General features: G+C 48.4%; 1 protein-coding gene across 9 annotated transcripts in view; it reads right to left on the reverse strand.

Annotated features, from left to right (window-relative positions):
* Positions 1-22,256, reverse strand: part of LOC137434125 (chromodomain-helicase-DNA-binding protein 9) — a 353,801-nt gene that overhangs the window by 220,663 nt on the left and 110,882 nt on the right. For all 9 annotated transcript variants that reach the window (XM_068126815.2, XM_078785749.1, XM_068126819.2 and 6 more), the window contains 3 exons: positions 17,142-17,545; positions 13,464-13,593; positions 13,182-13,322 (listed from right to left, as the gene is read on the reverse strand). In XM_068126815.2, coding sequence (XP_067982916.2) covers positions 13,182-13,322; positions 13,464-13,593; positions 17,142-17,545 — 675 coding nt within the window. The remainder of the gene's footprint in view (positions 1-13,181; positions 13,323-13,463; positions 13,594-17,141; positions 17,546-22,256) is intronic.

A 22,256-nucleotide genomic window follows, 5' to 3' on the forward strand; every position in this document is an offset into this window, starting at 1 on the left:
GATCCACTCCCCCCCCCCCCGTGCGATCCACTCCCCCCCCGCCCCCCGTGCGATCCACTCCCCCCCCCGCCGTGCGATCCACTCCCTCACCCCCCCGTGCGATCCACTCCCCACTCCCCCCCCCCCCCCGTGCGATCCGCGCCCCACTCCCCCCCGTGCGACCCGCGAGCCACTCCCCCCCGTGCGACCCGCGAGCCACTCCCCTCCGTGCGACCCACTCCCCTCCGTGCGACCCACTCCCCTCCGTGCGACCCACTCCCCTCCGTGCGACCCACTCCCCTCCGTGCGACCCACTCCCCTCCGTGCGACCCACTCCCCTCCGTGCGACCCACTCCCCTCCGTGCGACCCACTCCCCCCCGTGCGACCCACTCCCCCCCGTGCGATCCACTCCCCCCCCCGTGCGACCCACTCCCCCCCCCGTGCGACCCACTCCCCCTCCGTGCGACCCACTCCCCCTCCGTGCGACCCACTCCCCCTCCGTGCGACCCACTCCCCCTCCGTGCGACCCACGAGCCACTCCCCTCAGTGCGATCCAATCCCCTCCGTGCGATCCACTCCCCTCCGTGCGATCCACTCCCCTCCGTGCGACCCACTCCCCTCCGTGCGACCCACTCCCCTCCGTGCGACCGACTCCCCTCCGTGCGACCGACTCCCCTCCGTGCGACCCACTCCCCTCCGTGCGACCCACTCCCCTCCGTGCGACCCACTCCCCTCCGTGCGACCCACTCCCCTCCGTGCGACCCACTCCCCTCCGTGCGACCCACTCCCCTCCGTGCGACCCACTCCCCTCCGTGCGACCCACTCCCCTCCGTGCGACCCACTCCCCTCCGTGCGACCCACTCCCCTCCGTGCGACCCACTCCCCTCCGTGCGACCCACTCCCCTCCGTGCGACCCACTCCCCTCCGTGCGACCCACTCCCCTCCGTGCGACCCACTCCCCTCCGTGCGACCCACTCCCCTCCGTGCGACCCACTCCCCTCCGTGCGACCCACTCCCCTCCGTGCGACCCACTCCCCTCCGTGCGACCCACTCCCCTCCGTGCGACCCACTCCCCTCCGTGCGACCCACTCCCCTCCGTGCGACCCACTCCCCTCCGTGCGACCCACTCCCCTCCGTGCGACCCACTCCCCTCCGTGCGACCCACTCGCCCCCGTGCGACCCACTCCCCTCCGTGCGACCCACTCCCCTCCGTGCGACCCACTCCCCTCCGTGCGACCCACTCCCCTCCGTGCGACCCACTCCCCTCCGTGCGACCCACTCCCCTCCGTGCGACCCACTCCCCTCCGTGCGACCCACTCCCCTCCGTGCGACCCACTCCCCTCCGTGCGACCCACTCCCCTCCGTGCGACCCACTCCCCTCCGTGCGACCCACTCCCCTCCGTGCGACCCACTCCCCTCCGTGCGACCCACTCCCCTCCGTGCGACCCACTCCCCTCCGTGCGACCCACTCCCCTCCGTGCGACCCACTCCCCTCCGTGCGACCCACTCCCCTCCGTGCGACCCACTCCCCTCCGTGCGACCCACTCCCCTCCGTGCGACCCACTCCCCTCCGTGCGACCCACTCCCCTCCGTGCGACCCACTCCCCTCCGTGCGACCCACTCCCCTCCGTGCGACCCACTCCCCTCCGTGCGACCCACTCCCCTCCGTGCGATCCACTCCCCCCCACCCCCCCCCGTGCGATCCATTCCCCCCCCACCCCCCCCCCCCCCGTGCGATCCATTCCCCCCCCACCCACCCCCCCCCGGGCGATCCACTCCCCTCGGTGCGATCCACTCCCCCCCGTGTGATCCACTCCCCCTCTCCCCCCCCCCCCCCCCGTGCGGTCCACTCTCCCCCCCCCCCCCCGCCCCCCCCACCGGTGCGGTCCACTCCCCCCGTGCGGTCCACTCCCCTCCGTGCGATCCACTCCCCTCCGTGCGATCCACTCCCCTCGGGCGAACCAATCCCCTCTGTGCGATCCACTCCCCTCTGTGCGACCCACTCCCCTCTGTGCGACCCACTCCCCTCTGTGCGACCCACTCCCCTCTGTGCGACCCACTCCCCTCTGTGCGACCCACTCCCCTCTGTGCGACCCACTCCCCTCTGTGCGACCCACTCCCCTCCGTGCGACCCACTCCCCTCCGTGCGACCCACTCCCCTCCGTGCGACCCACTCCCCTCCGTGCGACCCACTCCCCTCCGTGCGACCCACTCCCCTCCGTGCGACCCACTCCCCTCCGTGCGACCCACTCCCCTCCGTGCGACCCACTCCCCTCCGTGCGACCCAATCCCCTCCGTGCGATCCACTCCCCTCTGTGCGATCCACTCCCCTCTGTGCGATCCACTCCCCTCTGTGCGATCCACTCCCCTCAGTGCGATCCACTCCCCTCTGTGCGATCCACTCCCCTCTGTGCGATCCACTCCCCTCTGTGCGATCCACTCCCCTCTGTGCGATCCACTCCCCTCTGTGCGATCCACTCCCCTCTGTGCGATCCACTCCCCTCTGTGCGATCCACATCCCCTCTGTGCGATCCACATCCCCTCTGTGCGATCCACATCCCCTCTGTGCGATCCACTCCCCTCTGTGGCGATCCACATCCCCTCTGTGCGATCCACTCCCCTCTGTGCGATCCACTCCCCTCTGTGCGATCCAATCCCCTCTGTGCGATCCAATCCCCTCTGTGCGATCCACTCCCCTCTGTGCGATCCACTCCCCTCTGTGCGATCCACTCCCCTCTGTGCGATCCACTCCCCTCTGTGCGATCCACTCCCCTCTGTGCGATCCACTCCCCTCTGTGCGATCCACTCCCCTCTGTGCGATCCACTCCCCTCTGTGCGATCCACTCCCCTCTGTGCGATCCACTCCCCTCTGTGCGATCCACTCCCCTCTGTGCGATCCACTCCCCTCTGTGCGATCCACTCCCCTCTGTGCGATCCACTCCCCTCTGTGCGATCCACTCCCCTCTGTGCGATCCACTCCCCTCTGTGCGATCCACTCCCCTCTGTGCGATCCACTCCCCTCAGTGTGATCCATTCCCCACACGGTAACATTATCTCTGGTATCCACTCAACATATGGAGTCGACCTGGATACGGTTGGGAGTAACTAATTAGTATCTGAAATTTGGGCTCCATGCTTATGAGCGAACGTCATGACGTCATCACCACGTATGTCCGCCTTGCCTGCCAAGCTCCAGAGGGGCCATCTAGCAGTGCATCATTATGGATGTTAAATTCAGATACTGTCACAAGTGTATGCAAAACTCACAGTAATTACTCCCGCTAGGGAGTAATGCGCGTGTGCGTGTGTGTGTATATGTGTGTGTGGGTGATATCTGGAAAAGTTCTGAACGGATTTGGATGAAAGTTGGTGGGATGATTGCCCTTGGGATAAGGAAGAATTGTTTAGTTTTTGGTGAAGCTCAGGATATTATTCCGGATCCAAGAATTTTTGTGGGGAATTTTTTTTCTGTTTTCCTTTAAAAACCATTTTCTCTGCAATAATTGGACCAATTGAAAGAAAATTTTCACCATAGGAGGGACTCCGTCTGTAGAATATTTAAATGGTAATTATGGCGTCACAGGTCACGTGGTTCGGCCGCCATATTGTTTTGAGTGAAAAACACTAAAATCCGATTTTCTCCAAAACGCCTGAACAGATCGAGGCCAAACTTTGCAGGCAGAATCCCATACCCATGACGAACAAAAAAGGCAGCGAGCATGACGTCATGCATCACATGGTTTCAGAGTTATGACGTTTTTAAGCACAAACCTTTAAAACCTAGCTCCTCCCTCATTTGTGATCCAATCGAGGGGAAACTTCACAGATCTGTTCAGCATATCAGTCTAATAAAATGGCCTTTTGGAATTTGCGATAGGCCACGTGGTTTGGCAGATATCGTTAATTAAACGCAGATAATAAAAACATTTATATCTCTTGAACCACTTCATTGCTCGATGTGAAACTTCATTCTGTAGTCGAAGTCATGAAGAGTAAACAAGTGTGCAAAACTTGAAGATGATTGGATGTACGGTCTGGAAGCTAATAGTTGTTATTGCGTGAAGAAGAAGTCTTCGATTGTGGACGTTTAATTATTTATCACATGTACAGACTTGCAGGCATCGTTTGACACAATCTCCCGGGTTAATTTGAACCTCAAATAAAATTATAATTCCAGATTTGTCAATGGCTGAGGTATATTAACAAACGAATAAAACAGATTTGGCAAAATTCCGACTTTTTAAAAAAAGATCGCACATTCACCCAGGGTTGTGAGAGGCTGAAGAAGAAGAATCCACGCATGGCTTCCCAGCCCAAATAAATAATTCTGGCTCTGCGATTTTCAGGTTTATTACTCCCGCAAGGGAGTAATGCATTCGATCGTGTCCGTCCGTGTGTGTGTGTGTGCGTGCGTGCGTGCGTGTGTGTTCATATGTTTGTGAACAAGATATGCTAGGTGCTTTTTCTGGTCTTCATCAATGATCTCTCTGACTCTCTTGAAAATCCTCTCTATCTCTTTGCTGATGACTCTACTCTCTGTCGCTCCATTCTTCATCCCTCAGATCGGCAGTCTGCAGCCTCCTCACTCTCTGCAGACCTGGACAAAATCACAGACTGGGCAAACAAGTGGAACATGTCTACATGTCTTTCAATCCTGACAAATCTCACACTCTTACGATGTCTCTCCGAAAAGACTGACTGGACAACCCTCCCATCCACTTTCTGAATAATCCTCTCCAAAAAGTTCTGTCACTCAAGCTTTTGGGTCTCACTATCTGCCATGATCTTTCCTGGGAAAACCACATTTCAAATCTGGCCTCCAAAGCCAGTCGCCGACTGGGCATCCTCCGTCGTGCGAAGTCCTTCCTTGGCACACCTGAGCTCCTCACCACATACAAGGCTTTCATCCGCAGCTCAATGGAATACTGCTCTCCCCTCTGGGCTGGTGCTCCAGCCTCGCACCTGGCTCGTCTTCACGCTGTTGAATCCAAAGCATTCAGAATCATTGGAATCTCCCGCGATGAAGCTAACTCCAAGGGCCTCTCACTCACTCACCGCAGGCAGGTTGGTGGTCTTTCCGTCTTCTACCGTCTCCTCTCTGGCCTTGCCCCCCCAGCTCTCTCTGGGCTCTGTCCCGCAAATATTCCTACAGGTCGCACAAGATCTGCCTGCAACCCTCTTATGGTTAAACTGCCAAAATCAAGACTCTCTGCTCACCTTCACTCCTTCATTCCTCTTTTCTCCCACCTCTGGAACAAACTCCCACACTCTCTTCAATCCCACTCCACCCTCCAGGTCTTTAAAACAGCTGTTCACCACCATCTCTTATCTTCCCCCATCCAAAACCTTGATCTTTTCTACCCCCGCTAATTTCACACCAATTCCACTTTTTTGAAATACCAACTTCTGTCCTGAAGGTCCTTGGTGTCCTTGTGTTTTATACTTCTCCCACCCCCCCCCCTTCCCACGCCCCCCCTCCTTCCCACGCCTCCTCCCCCCAAGCCCTCTACCTCCCACACATCTCCCTGCTCTCAAATGTTGTGTGCTCTCAAGTGTTTGTGTGCTTCCCCTTCTCTCCCCATCTTGTCTTCCGCTCCCTCGTTTTATATATTTTGTTTGTCTGGTTGATTTGTTTGTGAAGTAAATGTTAGCCCTTTCACGAGCCTCGATTCAGCATACAAAAAAAGAAGAAAAAAGAAAAGAAAAAGATATCTGGAAAAGTTCTGCACGGATTTGGATGAAAGTTGGTGGGATGATTGCCTTTGGGATAAGGAAGAACTGATTCGTTTTTGGTGAACCTCAGGATATTATTCCGGATCCAGGAATTTTTTGGGGAATTTTCTTTTCTGTTTTACTGTATTAAAGCTTTTATTCTTATTCTTAAATGATGTTTTTCTCCTCTAATTCAGAGATATATCAAAATTAATGCTCTGACAGTTAGGGTCTACTTTCTTTTTCATTTATTAGTCCCCTACCGGTGTACACCGGAGGGGACTATAGGTTTGCACTCCGTCAGTCCGTCTGTCCGTCCGTCCGTCCGTCCGTCCGTCCGTCTGTCCGTCACGCAAAGAACAGTTTTCCGGACTTTTTTTCTAAACTCTTAAAGCTAATGATTTCAAACTTAGTACATGGTTTCCTCATGATAGGTTACAGATCAAGTAAGAACTTTACGACGTTTCGATCATTTTTGACAAAGTTATGGCACTTTGAACTTTGGTAATTCTGATCATTCTGATGCTCCTTAACTCAGTGCCATTTTAAGTTTTAATTTCCTTTAAAAACAATTTTCTCTGCAATAATTGGACCGATAGAGATCAAATTTTCACTGTAGGGAGGACTCGGTCTGTAGAATATTTTAATGGTAATTATGACGTCACGGGTCACGTGGTTTGGCCGCCATATTGTTTTTCGTGAAAACACGAAAAAACCCTTCTTCTCTGCAACGGCTGAACAGATCGAGGCCAAACTTTGCAGGCAGAATCGCATAACCATGACGAACAAAAAAGTCCACGAGTATGACGTCATGCGTCACATAGTTTCAGAGTTATGACGTTTTTAAGCATGAACCTTTAAACCCGAGCCCCTCCCTCATTTTTGATCCAATCGAGGGGAAACTTCACAGATATGTTCAGCATGTCAGTCTGCTAAAATGTCCTTTTTTAATTTCCGATAGGGCACGTGGTTTGGCAGATATCGTTAATTAAACGAAAATATTACAAAAAAAATGGATATCTCTTGAAGCGCTAGTACCTCAGACCGTGAGTTGGTAATTATATAATTCACACAGTGGAATACGTGCAGGCCGCTCCACGGAGCGACCTTGCGGGCTTATCAATGAGGTGAGGCGTGACACACACGTGTCTTAGCATACCTCAGATCAAGTTTGAAAACCAGCATCAACCGTGCATAAATTTGCATATTCGATCATTTTTGACAAAGTTATGGCACTTTGAACTTTGGTAGGGGACATGTATTGCAGCGCAATACTCAGAATGCTTGTTATGACGACCCACGGCGGGAGCATGCGCTCTACTGAGTCGAGTTCTAGTTAGTCCCCTACCGGTGTACACCAGAGCGGACTATAGGTTTGCAGTCAGTCAGTCAGTCAGTCAGCCAGTCAGTCAGTCAGTCAGTCAGTCCGTCCGTCCGTCCGTCATGCAAAGAACAGTTTTCCGGACTTTTTTTCCTCAACTCTTAATGCTAATGATTTCAAACTTGGTACATGGTTTCCTCATGATAAGTTACAGATTAATTTCGAACTTCACGACGTTTCGATCATTTTTGACAAAGTTATGGCACTTTGAACTTTGGTAATTTCCCCAACAGTTTTCCGGACTATAATTTGGAGTGCGGTAAGTCAAAGCTGTTAGTATTCCTTGTTTTAACTCCAATTTACATTCTGTTTCCACTTTTAGTGAGAAGTAGGGGTCTGTGCAACCATTCCTAAACTTTATTTGGTGCAAATTGGATAATTTTTAGCCGAGTTACCTCAGACCGTGAGTTGGTAATTATTATATAATTCGCACATAGTGCAATACGTGCAGGATGCTCCACGGAGCGACCTTGCGGGCTTATTAGTCCCCTACCGGTGTTTTCCGGACGACAGACTGCCGGTAGGGGACATGTATTGCAGCGCAATACTCAGAATGCTTGTTTCTTTATTGCTCTCCATATTCTCATAATAAAGGGCTTGTTGAAAATGTATGACAAAAGTTAAAATGGTAAATTAGATAGCGTTTCAAAATGCAAAAATGCCTCTGCTGTATATATGCATTTGAACCTGCATGGTCACAGCTTTGATAACAGTCAAGTGGTCATCTTAGACAGAGAGAGAAAAAAAGTTTGCTTGAGGTGTAAAGGAATCCATTTGGGAAAGTCGCAAACCGTCTCTTTTGTTGAGAGATGGTGATTCAACTAATCACCATCTCTCAACAAAAGAGACGGGTTGCGATTTCATCTGTCCCGCACATGGGACAAGGCCATAACATCTCGCCGAGGCCGTCTGCAACCGTCACGTAATGCCATGGATTGGTATACAGACCAACTCACCCGACCAACGGTGGAGATCACATGATGATTCTCAAGCTTCTTCTTCACTTCACCATCTGCCGTGACCAAGGCAATTTAATTCTTGCCGAAACGTCGGCTCTACTGACTAGCAAGTCCAGCTGTTTTCAATTATAAACTTTGGCTGTTTTAATTTGACTGGATGAATAACAACAACCTACATAGACTTATTATTAATTAGTGTTCTCATATTCTCAAAACAAAGGTTTGTTGAAAATTTGATGACAAAAGGTTCAATGGTTAAAAAAAAGTTATGGCTTGGACAGATAGGCACAGAGACAAAGTTGTCATTGACTGGTCCTTGTGAAAGCAGTCACTGCAACCTTGACCTTTGGACTTCAAAAACAATATGCTTCTCGCTTTTGATTGGTGAACAAATTCAGTGACCCAATATGCAAACTCTGTTCAAAGTTGAAGTTAATCGGATGAAAATCGACAATTTTTTGCGCACTTGACCTTTTGACTTCAAAAACAATAGGCTGCGAAGCGTTTGAAAGGGGAACCAATTGCAAATTATATTGGTTCACGAGTTATCAAACAGAGTGACCACTATATTCGTCATGGGTGTGTGTGTGTGCCTGTGTGTCTGTGTGTCTGTCTGTCTGTCCGCAACATAACTACCCGATGATATCATCCGATCTTGATGAAATTTGGGTGGGAGGTTGATATCATGATCTAGTTGTGTCCTGCCTAGAGTGGGCATATTGCGCCCATTGTGGGCAGAGCGACGCCCGAAAAAGATGTCTTTTTAGGGGGTAATCGAGTTCAAGCTACATCTTCTCCGAGGGAATTGGTGGAATCTGACAGGGGTTTCGGTATTTGGTTAGGCCAATGTCATGTGTCTAGCCCCACAGACCTCGATTTTTCATTTTCGTCACAAGGTCACGAAATTTAGAAAAGTCGATTTTTGATGGTTTATTACATTGTTCGCTTCCTGATCAGGTGAAATGTCGTTCATGATCTTATATTATCACATACATCATGAAATACATGTTTTCCAACAAATTTCAGAATCTTCGACCTTTGACCTTTGAAGGTCACAAAGGTCAAATTTTCAAAATTGTCGGAATCTAACTGAATTTTCGGAATTGTGTCGCTAACTAACCTCATAACTAGTACCTCAGACCAGAGGTTATACATTATTTTCATTATACATTATTTTCTATCTCATTTCAAGGTCAGTAACCCTCGTTTTGACATTTCCGGGCCAGCACCACACAATTACGTGACAGCTGGCTCTTAAAGGCCTGCGCACGCAGCGTATTGGGGCCCTTTGTAAATAGGCATGTACACCGCATGTCGGCGGCCGACACCTGCCACATGGGCCCCCGACCCCCCAGTCCGTGCCTTTTTCGGTTATAGTCCGTCCTTTGTCATTGAATACTGCTCGCCTCGTGAACCATCGTCGTCTCCTGACTTGTTCAAATTTCAAGTCAATCAAATGCAAATTGATGATTTTGTGACTTTGATCTAGCTGACCCAATTATTAATTAGTCTTCTCCATATTCTCATAAAAAAGATTTGTTGAAAATTTTACAACAAAACTCAAATGGTAAAAACAAGTTATGGCCAGGACAGAGATGGAATTGTAATCGCTTCTGTGCCTGTCCACCTGTCTGTCTCCTGCTGCACGGTGGCCAGGTTGATCATTTGGAATGCCGAGTCAGTGAATACCGTTGCACAAACCTGCAACTAGGAAAAATAATATGGATATCATAATGCACACATATCCATCCATATAGGATGCTCAAGGTGCTGCCAAGATTATACATAAAATCATTAACATAATACAAAAGAAAAACGAAAACAACATGAATCGAACATTGAATCATCGTAATGAAGTGTACCTCATTAAATACATTTTCAATTTAGTCTTGAACAAGGTGAGGCTGTTGGACGTTTTTAATTGATTGGGCAGAGTGTTCCAAAGACGAGGGGCGGCTGTTGCGAATACTCTGTCACCCCACGTTCTCGTGGACCTCGGCAACACTAACCTCACATCATCGGATGATCTCAATCCAGTGGGAGTTGGTGTACGGGTCGCGATGAGCGAGATGATTGTGGTGCAAACCCACTATTTGCCCAGAAAGTGATCAGCAGTACTTTGTAAATAAGTCTTTGGTCAGCAGAAGGCCAGTGCAGATTTTGAAGAATCAGGGTAATGTGGGAGAACATACTTCTGCCAAACAATGTCTGATCCAATATAACATATCAGGCCCAATATATTTTTGAAATATCATGCTATATATCGTTTTTGGCCCCATCTCTCAATGGTGAATAATCAATTGGGAAATTAAAAAAATGATCGTATCCGGATCCAGATCTTCACCAAAAGTCTTATCAATTCGTTCTTGTCATATGCCGGACCTGTCAACCAAGTTTAGTCTGAATCCGTCCATAATTTTTGAGATATCGTGCTATATATCATCTTTGGCCCACTCTCGCAATGGTGAAGAATCACTTTTAAAATCGCCTCATCCGGATCCGGATTCGGATCTTCAAAATTGAATCAATCCTTCCTTCCATACATCCAACCTGCCGAAAATATTTCGACTAAATCTGTCCACAACTTTTTGAGATATCCTGCACACAAACAGATGGGTGAAAACATAACCCCCATCCACCACAGATGGCGGAAGTAATAACGTCAAAAGACTATGCACACCAGAGAAAAATATAATTCTGTCAGATGAACGGCAAACTTCCTCAACCTTTCGTCTTGATCGGTGTTCCTTCCAGCACCCCGGGGTGTTCTGTCCAACCAAATCAGCCAAATTATTATCATCAACATAATTTCATGGTATCTTGAAAACCTTTTCGACTTCAGTGTTTATATTCACTCTGTGCCAAAAAATCTTGCTTAACCAGGAAAGGGCAAGCTGCAGCTGCATTGCCATTTGCAGACACAGAGAAAGAAACACAAATCTACCTGGTACAGCACCAATTACATTATTTTAGGTACATCCAAGATGAAGGTCTTCTGTCAGTTTTAGACTTACAAAATCAAACTGTCCAAATATGACCAAAACTGACCTGCAAAGACTTGCTGTTGGTCATCATGCATCAAGTCAAAGGCTTCAATGGAAACTGAATTTTCACTAAATACAAGGCCTTTACACTGCTATGGAACATGCCTGCACACGATGGAGAAGAACTCACAGCAGGATATAGAGTCATGAAAGAAGGTTTTCTTTCATCTAACGTTGTATGCCATTTCAGAAAGAAACAAAAGAAAGGTTTGCTATGTTATACAATTATGGATCGAACTAAAATTGAGTACTGATGTATCATCAAATGTTTACGCAAAGGTGCCAGCTCAAAATAAATCGACAAATGCGTGGGGATGTGTATGACAAAGATGCACCCTCATGTGAAAGAAGCCAAATAGTCCGCTGACTTAGCATGGATGAGAGTCCCGGCCCATCTTGTCGAGAACACAGACACTTCCTGGCATCGATAAAAGTGGGGCCGTGATCTGGCCAGCTGAAGGTAGTGTCCCAAGTGTGATCAGTCGTGTCCGATGTAGATTTCACGGCAACACTTTGTGGGTCCTGAAAATAATGTGCCCTGTTCAAACAAAATTGGACTCATGGAAAAAGAAACGATTACCACCATCCAGGTGATTTCACACCCATCTCTCAGCCAGCAAGATCATGGCCCCTATTTTCTGGAAAAGCCATGTAAATTCTTGCCAATTGACAATGCGCCTCAAGAAATGCTGTCAAAGTAAACCACATCTCCAAGCTGGCCACCAAATCGAATTCTCCACAGGACTAAATTCTGTGTGTGCAGTCCTCAGAATTTAACGGTGTGCAAAGCAGTCATCAGGAGTTCCATAGAATATGGCCGCCCACTGCGGATTGGTGCTGCTGCTTCACATCTTTCCCGATTAAGGGAAGCTCACTCTAAGTTTCCTTCTTGCTCACCATCCTCAGATGGTAGCCTCGCAGTTTATTTTTTAGCAATTATAATCTGGTTTTGCTCCTCTAACACTCTTAGCTCTTTTTCTGAGTGGAGAAATCTCGATCTGCATCACTGGACAAGTAGAACAATGGGTGAAATTTATGGAACATTGACAGCGTTATGCGAACCCGCATCGAAAGTAAGGAGAAGTTCACGTTTTGGGTGGTAACCCTTTGGCGGAGCAAAATAGGTTTGCTTCGACGAAGGGTTAACGCTCTGTTCCTCCGGCGAAAGGTTAACGCACAAAACATCGGTACTGTTTCCACGCAATCAGAAGACTATTACCCTCGACTAATGCAAACGTTTTGGAAGACGAACGCCAAATAATGTCGACAAAGTGTGCGCTTCTCCTTCATGAAATGCCTGTGCACAAGGCACAAGTTACAGAGACCGCTGGGGATTTTGGGCAGCTGGACCACGCTCAGTACAACCGTGACCTGGTCCATATCTAGCTAGTGATTCATGTCTAGTGGTCCATGTTTAGAAGTGAAATATTGACCGAAACAACCAAGACGTGGTTAAAGGAGCAATCAGAAAACTTTGACTTTACTGCCTTAGACAAGTTGAAGAGAACAAAGCAGGTGTGTCAATATCAAAGGACACTAAAATTATTCAAAGCAAATTATGCAAAGAAAAGTTATTGTCAATAGGTTTTTGATGATGTTGATATACCACAGTCTTTACAGAGAATTGGTGCTGCAAAGCAGTTTCTTAGCCAGAGTTATACTGGGTGGTTTGGCGTTGCTTTCCCAGCGATGTTTATCCATGCTCTATCCTTTTAAATGCTGAGCATTAAGCAAGGAAGCAGCTCGTACCATCGGCCGAGTTTGAACCACCATCCTCCAGGACTCAGAACGGACGCTCAAACCATTACGCCACTGAGTCTGGTCAATAGTTCAATAGGATGGGACAAAATGTAAAACACAGGCAGATCACAAAGATCTCCATACCAACACTATGCACTTCTTCCACAAAAATGGAACGGTCAATTGAATTGCGATTTTCACACAATGGGAAATTACAACAAAAAGACAGCAATGGAAGGCATGACAAAATTGTGTTTGCAAACGGTAGACGTTTGAGAGGGGGATGGAGTGAGGGAGGAGGGTGTCATAGAAAATTGTGGAGGATGAGCTGAACTGTAAAGCTAAAAAATAATAATAATACACACCTGGAAGAGTGCAGCCGATTGAAGAGCTGAACTCCCAGATGGACCAGTTGCAATGACGTCTACGTCCTCGTCATCTGTGAGACGCATTTCAAGATCCTCGGTGTAACGTTTTCTCTTCACATGCCGGTTTGACCGCCGCTTCTGAACATACACAGGTAAGCCCAAATTTAATGGCTTGTAGCCATCCATTGCGTATTGCACACCAATGTCGTGTGGCCGGATAAAAGGCTTCGCTAATACAAACAATTTATGAAGCAGTAAATTGGGGTTATACAATCCCACCTCAATGAAGCTGTCCTCTTCAACTTGCGGCGAGGGAGGGGGACTGCGTTCAGCTTCCGAATTGTCCATCGACTCATTGCCTTTCCTCTTTTTCCCTTTTTTGCAACTTCCAGGTGTGCCTGGCGACTTACTAAAGTGGAAAAGATAAACACATCAATTGCAAACAGAATTACAATGGTAAATCTCAGCTATTAAATGGCTACACTTGGAACACCCACAGGACAAAATCTCGAAAACGGAAATGTTACAGAAGTACTTTATTTTAAGTCATCAAGGCCAACAATTATCTTTTAGAAAAGCAATTATCCCTTTAACACCTGCGGTAACTCCACAATCCCCCCCCCCCCCTCAAAAAAGAAGAAGAAGAAAGGATAGGCCAGAATTTTTTTATTTTTTTTGTATACTGAATCGAGGCTCGAGAAAGAGCTAACATTTACTTCACAAACAAATCAACCAGACAAACAAAATACCCAAAAAGAGGGAGCGGTAGACAAGATGGGGAGAGAAGGGGAAGCACACAAACACAACATCCGAGAGCAGGGAGATGTGTGGAAGGGAGAGGGCCCGGGGGGAGGAGGCATGGGAAGGGGGGGGGGGGGAGGGAGAAGTATAAAACACAAGGACACCAAGGACTTCCTGGACAGAAGTTGGTATTTCAAAAAAGTGGAATTGGGGTGAAATTAGCGGGGGTAGAAAAGATCAAGGTTTTGGATGGGGGAAGATAAGAGATGGTGGTGAACAGCTGTTTTAAAGACTTGGAGGGTGGAGTGGGATTGAAGAGAGTGAGAGAGTTTGTTCCAGAGGTGGGAGAAAAGAGGAATGAAGGAGTGAAGGTGAGCAGAGAGTCTTGATTTTGGCAGTTTAACCATAAGAGGGTTGCAGGCAGATCTTGTGCGACCTGTAGGAATATTTGCGGGACAGAGCCCAGAGAGAGCTGGGGGGGCAAGGCCAGAGAGGAGTCGGTAGAAGACGGAAAGACCACCAACCTGCCTGCGGCGAGTGAGTGAGAGGCCCTTGGAGTTAGCTTCATCGCAGGAGATTCCAATGATTCTGAATGCTTTGGTTTCAACAGCGTGAAGGCGAGCTAGGTGTGAGGCAGGAGCACCAGCCCAGAGGGGAGAGCAGTATTCCATTGAGCTGCGGATGAAAGCCTTGTATGTGGTGAGGAGCTCAGGTGTGCCAAGGAAGGACTTCGCACGACGGAGGATGCCCAGTCGGCGACTGGCTTTGGAGGCCAGATTTGAAATGTGGCTTTCCCAGGAAAGATCATAGTGAGATAGTGAGAGCCAAAAGCTTGAGTGACAGAACTTCTTGGAGAGGATTATTCAGAAAGTGGATGGGAGGGTTGTCCAGTCAGTCTTTTCGGAGAGACATCGTAAGAGTGTGAGATTTGTCAGGATTGAAAGACATGTTCCACTTGTTTGCCCAGTCTGATTTTGTCAAGGTCTGCAGAGAGTGAGGAGGCTGCAGACTGCCGATCTGAGGGATGAGGAATGGAGCGACAGAGAGTAGAGTCGTCAGCAAAGAGATAGAGAGGATTTTCAAGAGAGTCAGAGAGATCATTGATGAAGACCAGAAAAAGCACAGGGCCCATAACACTGCCTTGGGGAACTCCAGCCTGAACAGGAAGAGGAGATGAGAGAAACCCATTCAGGGCCACACGTTGACTATGACTAGAGAGGAAGTCTGCCAGCCATGCGTGGAGATTTCCATGGACACCAAAAGAGGAGAGTTTGGTGAGCAGGGCGGGGTGCCAGACCGTATCGAAGGCACGTGATATGTCAAGGGAGACTGCTCTAATTTCCTGTTTGGCATTGAGGACCTCCATCCATTGTTGAGAAAGCAGAAGCAGCATGTCCAGAGTGGTGTCCAGGTCTGAAACCAAATTGATGATCAGAGATCAAGCCATTGGAGAAGAGGAAAGATTTCATATCTGAAGCAATGATGGATTCCATGACTTTGCTGATAATTGGGAGAAGGCTGATTGGTCTGTAGTTGCTGGGATCTGTTTTTGCACCTTTTTTGTGCAAAGCGGTGATGTTGGCAGATTTCCAAGCAGATGGAAGATGACCTTGAGCAAAAGAGAGGGTGAAGAGAACAGAGAGAGGGAGTGAAAGAGCGGAAGAACATTATTTTAGGACCCGTGGGCTGATGCCGTCAGGTCCAGTTGCAGAATCAGAGTCGAGGGTTGAGAGAAACTTTTCCACCTTGTCAGGAGGAAAGGACACAGAGTCCAGGAGCAGCTGGGTACGACTGGGTACGGTGGGTACAGAGAGGGATGGGTTTGGGACACAAGATTTAGAGGCAAACACAGAGTTGAGGCATTCAGCTTTTTCCCGTGCGGAGTCAGCCGTGTGGCCATTTGAGGTGAGGGAGGGGATGGAGGGGGAACAAACACCAGAAACAGATTTGACCAGACTTCACCAGGATTTGGAAGAGGGAAACAGATAAGAGAGTTCGGTCCTGAGAACGGAGAGATATTGTTTCCTGGCTCTCCTGAGGGTGGACACACACTTGTTTCGGGCTTTGTGAAAGGAAATGAGATTTCCTTCCGTTGGATTTGCTTTCCAGGAGACGAAAGCAAGTTGTTTCTGGGCAATAGCCTCACCACAAGATTCCATGTACCATGGACGGGAGGAAGGGTATGACAACTGAAGATGAGATGGGATAAATCTGTGCATGAGAGAGAGCAATTTACTTTGGAAGAATTCCCAGGATGAGTTGATGTCAGAGGCAGTAGAGATGGGAGACCAGTCCAGATGATTGATGGCTGCTTGAAGACCGTGCCAGTTGGCCTGAGTGAAATGCCAGACTCGTCGACGCTGAGGAGGCTCTCTGAGAATGGTCAGAGAGATGTCCACTTTAACAAGCACATGATCAGAAGAGCCGATTGGAGCAGAAGAAGAGCAGCAGACATTTTCAGGGAAGTTAGTCATAACCAAGTCCAGAAGAGAAGATGCTCCGTTGACTGAGATCCGGGTTGGGAAATTGACAGATTGTGTCAGTCCCAGTGAATCACAGAAGTCCTTTGCTGAAGAGCCATGGCTGGTGAGAGAGGTACCCACCCCCAGCCAACTGGCATGGTGACAGTTGAAATCACCACATATGAGGAAGAGAGAGTTGGGATGGGTAGATAGAAGTTGGTCCATATTATCAGACAGCGAGATGTAGATGGAGTCATCACTGTTTGGTGGACGGTACAACACACATATGAACAAAAGGTGGGAGCGAAGGGGAAGCCGTAGCCAAAGGTATTCCTGGGGGTGAGGTGGAGAGAGGGCAGTGCAGGGCGAGTGAGGAAGAGTTTTTTTATAAAGATAGCAACCCCACCTCCAGGACGAGGCTCAGGTCTATCATACCGGAGGAGGGAGTAACCTGGGAAAGATTTCCCAGGAGTAACCTGGGAAAATTAGAGCCAAATCAGCAAATGGATATTGGTTGAAAATACCACCAACGTTCACACCGACCATGCCGACGTAACCATTGAACCCCTATTTGGCCACCTACTAGCACATCAAATTCATCAACTTTAGTTTGTCAACAATCCAAAGCAAGTGGCAAGTGCTCTGAGCACTCTTTGTGACCAGACCATCAGGGGATTTTGGCACAATCTTTAAAGGAACCCTCCCACACTCGCTGCAGCCTCAACCCCTTCCTCCTCATAAAACAAAATCTCACCTGCTCTTCTTGCACTTCTTCACTTTGCTGGTCTTGCCTTCCTTGTCCTTTATGAACCCTTCTTTCGCCCTTCCTTGCCTCTTCTTGCCAGACTTCTTGCTTTCATTGACAGGTGGGCTGATTGGTGCCTCCTCCACTGACAGTCCCAGCAAGTCAGAAGAGTTGACGACACGCGGGATGTTTTGCTCTCCACGAGCACGAGCCCGGGCTATCGCCTCTGCGACAATACGGTTCGCCTTGTCGCTCGCCTTTTCGTTCCCACTCGGGTGCCGGCGGATTCCTTGTTGGCTAATGTGCTTCCGCTGCCGTGGATTTTTCCCATCTTTTGGAGGAGTTTCTATCGGACTTGAAGGAGCTTCGGCTTGAACAGGTGTGGCCGAAGTGGCTGGAAGGACCGTGGGGACCTGTTAAGGCAGAGGTAAGGGATTTTGTATAACATTCATAAATAGTAAATCAAACTACAATATTTACATTTCACTTGTGCACTTGGGAAGATAGGGGAAAATAGGAAGGCATAAGCAGTGTTTAGGTTGAAAAAAAAGAAAAGGCAATAAGGCGGCGGAGGAGGAGGATGAAAACAAGGTTGGGGAAAAGGGAAAGTGGTAAGAAAAGAAAGATGGACGGGGAGGTTGAAAAGAGGGTAGATGCCTTGTAACATTGTACGAAACTATTTGCATACTTATTAAGAGGCAAAAAACCCATGTGGGATGACTTTCTGGTGGACACATATTGCTCAAGCTCCGATACGTGTAGTTCTTCAGCATTTAACCAAAACATGTCCTGCAGCCAAATGCCAATGCAACGAGAGCAGAAACATAAACAAAGGGTCAAAAGAGGCTACAGATAGGGTTGAGGGGGCAGTGAGCACGATGTTGAAGCAAAAAGGCCAGTCACCAGAGCACAAACGTACAATTCATGACATTTGGATTCAAAGGCTACAAAATTGAGTACGCAGTTATCTTTGTGGCTGCCCACAAATCAATTTGCAGTGCAACGTGATGATAATGATGACCATTCCTTTTTTCACCGTGAGGATGCATAGGGCTGCCAGTTTCCTTGGCTATTGGGCACAATCATGGAGAGGTCGCCACTACGACGCAGGATAACCGAATGGCTCATTTATCCCCAGCAAGCTGGTACTCAAGTTGCCGACCTTGGGAGGATGACAGCCTGAGTCAACCCACGTGGCGTTAATTCAACGATCGACCGGGATTCAAACTCAGGGTCCAAGGATCCCAAGCCAGCAACAGGTGAGAAACTATACAACTTGCATATGACTTCTTTCTTTTTTTGTACACAGAATCGAGGCTCGTGTAAGAGCTAACACATTGAACATGAAAACATGCACAGACACATAAAACATGCAATAAAGGGAGCAGGAGACAAGAGGGGAAGAGAGAGAAGCACCCAAGCACAACAACAGAAGAGAACAGGGACGTCGGTAGATCTGTTGAAGGGGGAGGGCTGGAGGGGGGGAACAGAGTAGAAAGCAAATTAACACTTCTAGGAATTTCAGGAAAGAAGTTGGGGATTGAAAGAGGCGGATTTGGGGTGTTTTAACGGGGGTAGAAAAGATCTGGAAACCATACTAGTGGAGGTTTCCATGGATACCATATGAGGAGAGTTTGGTGAGCAGGGCAGGGTGCCAGACCGTATCGAAGGCCCGAGATATGTCAAGGGAGACAGCTCTAATTTCCTGTTTGACATTGAGGACCTCCATTCATTGTCGAGACAGCAGAAGCAGCATGTCCAGAGTAGAATGACCTGGTCTGAACCAAATTTATGAGCCGAGATGAGATCAAGCCATTGCAGAAGAGGAAGGATTTGATGTCAGAAGCGATGATCGATTCCGTAACCTTCCTGATTATTGGGAGCAGGCCGATTGGTCTGGAGTTGCAAAAATCTGTTTTAGCACCTTTCTTGTTTAAAGCAATAATGTTGGCTGATTTCGAAGCAGATGGCAAATGACATTGAGCAAAAGAGAGGGTGAAGAAAATTGAGAGAGGGTGTGAAAGAGCGGCAGAGCAGGATTTTAAGACCAATGGGCTGATGCCGTCTGGTCCAGTTGCAGAAAAAGAGTTGAGGTTTCACAGAAACTTCTCCACCTTGTCAGGAGAGAAGGACACAGAGTCCAGGAACAGCTGGGTTCGAGTGGGTAAGGTGGGTACAAAGAGATCATTTGGGACTCAGGATTTTGAGGCAAACACAGAGTTGAGGCATTCGGCGTTGTCACGTGCGGTGTCAGCTGTGTAGCCATTTGAGGTAAGGGAGGGGATGGAGGGGCAACAAACACCAGAAACAGATTTGACTAGAAGCCAACAGGATTTGGAGGAGGGAGACAGGTTTGAGAGTTCAGTCTTCAGAGTAGAGAGATAGTGTTTCCTGGCTCTCCTGAGGGTAGACACACACTCGTTCCGAGCTTTGTGAAAGGAAATGAGATTTCCTTCTGTTGGATTTGCTTTCCAGGAGACGAAGGCAAGTTGTTTCTGGGCAACAGCCTCACCACAAGATTCCGTGTACCATGGACGGGAGGAGGGGTATGACAACTGAAGACGAGATGGGATAAATCTGTGCATCAGGGAGAGAAGTTTACTTTGGAATAATTCCCAGGAAGAGTTTATGTCAGAGGCAGTAGAGATGGAAGACCAGTCCAGATGATTGATGGCTGCTCGAAGACCGTGCCAGTCGGTCTGAGTGAAATGCCAGACTCGTCGACGCTGAGCAGGCTCTCTGAGAATGGCCAGAGAGATGTCCACTTCAACAAGCACATGAGCAGAAGAACCGATTGGAGCATAAGAAGATCAGCAGACCTTTGCAGGGAAGTTTGTCATAACCAAGTTTAGAAGAGAAGATACTCCATCGACTGAGATCCGGGTCGAGAAATTGACAGACTGTGTCAGTCCTAATGAGTCGCAGAGTCCTTTGCTGAGAAGCAATGGCTGGTGAGAGAGGAACCCACACCCAACCAGGTGGCATGATGACAGTTGAAGTCACCACATATGAGGAAGAGAGAGCTTGGATGAGTGGATAGAAGTTGGTCCATGTTGTCAGACAGCTAGATGTAAATGGAGTCATCACTGTTTGGAGGACGGTACAGAACACATAGGAACAAAAGGTGGGAGCGGAGAGGAAGCCGTAGCCAGGGGTATTCCTGGGGGTGGGGTGAAGAGAGGGCAGTGCAAGGACAGTGAGGAAGACAGTTTTTGATTAAGATAGCAACCCAAACTGAACAGATAGGTAAGATTATGCAATGCAATTCATCATTCGGCCGAGTGGGCACATCAATATTTCAGACAATGTAAATTAAGTACCAACAGTATGCAAAAGGAGGGCGGTTTAAATAACTTAATCACTTTGAGCGTTCCATACAAATAACATTCTGAAAGCAAGGGAAAATATTCCTGTAAACAAACGCAGCTTATTCCACCCTTTTGAGGATCCCATTTACCTACACCACATACAGATTACAGATGTGAGGAATAAAAAAGAGAGGGGGAGGTGAATGGGGCTGGAGGGGGGAGGTGTGAGGAGTTTTATATACGACTATTAACAAGTAATTAAATAGACTGATCAACCAAAAGGGACTCTGCTTCAGTGTGTAGACTCAAAGAATAGCTTTAAAAAAAAAAACACTCATTTGCTCATCATAGTGCCACTTAAATATCTTTGAAACTTTTGAACACAAGCCATCCAACCCCCAAGCTCTAAATAACAATGGAGTAGGGTGCAAGCAAAATCCAGAAGGTGCAGTAATCATGGATGGGTGGTGAAAGGGGAGGTGTGGGGACCTCCTTTCAGAGACGCAGAATTTATTTCTTTATTTTGGATATATGCCAGGACATATTGCAGGAGAAGTACATGGAGAAGAGGAAGAAGTTGTTTCTTGGGTTTGTTGATCTGGAGAAAGCATTCGATAGGGTTCCACGTGAAGTACTGACATGGGCATTGAGGAAGTTAGGAGTGGAGGAATGGTTGATCAGAGTAGTGATGGCAATGTACAAAAGAGCGCGCACAGGGCGGGAAATCGAAGGCAGCGGGAAATTGGGGTGTGAAGAGAATGACAGAGATCTGCAATCTGGTGGTGAAAGAAGGCCGCATTCCAGTGGATTGGGAACTGAGTACCCTCGTCCCTCAATACAAAGGGAAAGGTGACCCTCTGGACTGTGGCTCGTATCTAGCGATAAAGTTATTGGAGCATGGAATGAAGGTATTGAAAAGGGTGTTGGAGAGGAGGATAAGGAAGAAAGTGAAGATTGACGAAATGCAGTTTGGATTTATGCCAGGAAGAGGAACGACAAATGCGCTTTTTATTGTGAGGCAGTTGCAGAAGTATATGGAGAAGAGGAAGAAGTTGTTTCTTGGGTTTGTTGATCTGGAGAAAGCATTCGATAGGGTTCCACGTGAAGTAGTGACATGGGCATTGACGAAGTTAGGAGTGGAGGAATAGTTGATCAGAGTAGTGATGGCAATGTACAAAAGAGCGCGCACAGCTGTGAGGACGAAGGACGGGAACAGTGGTGAGTTTGAGGTGAAGTTGGGAGTGCATCAGGGGTCGGTACGAAGTCCACTACTATTTGTAGCTGTGATGCAGGTGCTGGCTCGGAACGTAAAGGAGGGTTTACCGTGGGAGTTGTTGTATGCAGATGATCTGGTGTTGATTGCAGAAAGTATGGATGGACTGAAGGAGAAGATGAACAAGTGGAAGGAATGTATGGAGACAAAAGGTCTGAAGGTGAATATCGGAAAAACGAAGGTGATGGCTAAATGAGAATCAACATCTTCCTTCATCTTCTTTATTTCAAAGGGTGAAATCCTTTTCCAACACAAGCAGGTGTACAGCATTTCGAATCACTAAAGCTTAATCTCTATTACAAATCAAAAGTCAAAATAATAAATGTGAAGGTCCCAACTGGGACAATGTTCAATGTTCTCCTTTCCCCCCCCCCCCCCCCCCCCTATGACGAAATGCCTGGGAGGCCTGATGGGAGGGTGTGGAAAAGGATGACGGCTACCTGTAACACACGTAAGGATGATAGTTAGTTATCTCCCCCCCCTGGGGATAAGTTTTTGAGGGTACGTAAAAAACTGATTGTCACACAGCTGGAGTGTTAATGT

This window comes from Myxine glutinosa, chromosome 10 (genome assembly GCF_964187855.1).
Source record: "Myxine glutinosa chromosome 10, kmMyxGlut1.1, whole genome shotgun sequence".
Classification (NCBI taxonomy): Eukaryota; Metazoa; Chordata; class Myxini; order Myxiniformes; family Myxinidae; genus Myxine; species Myxine glutinosa.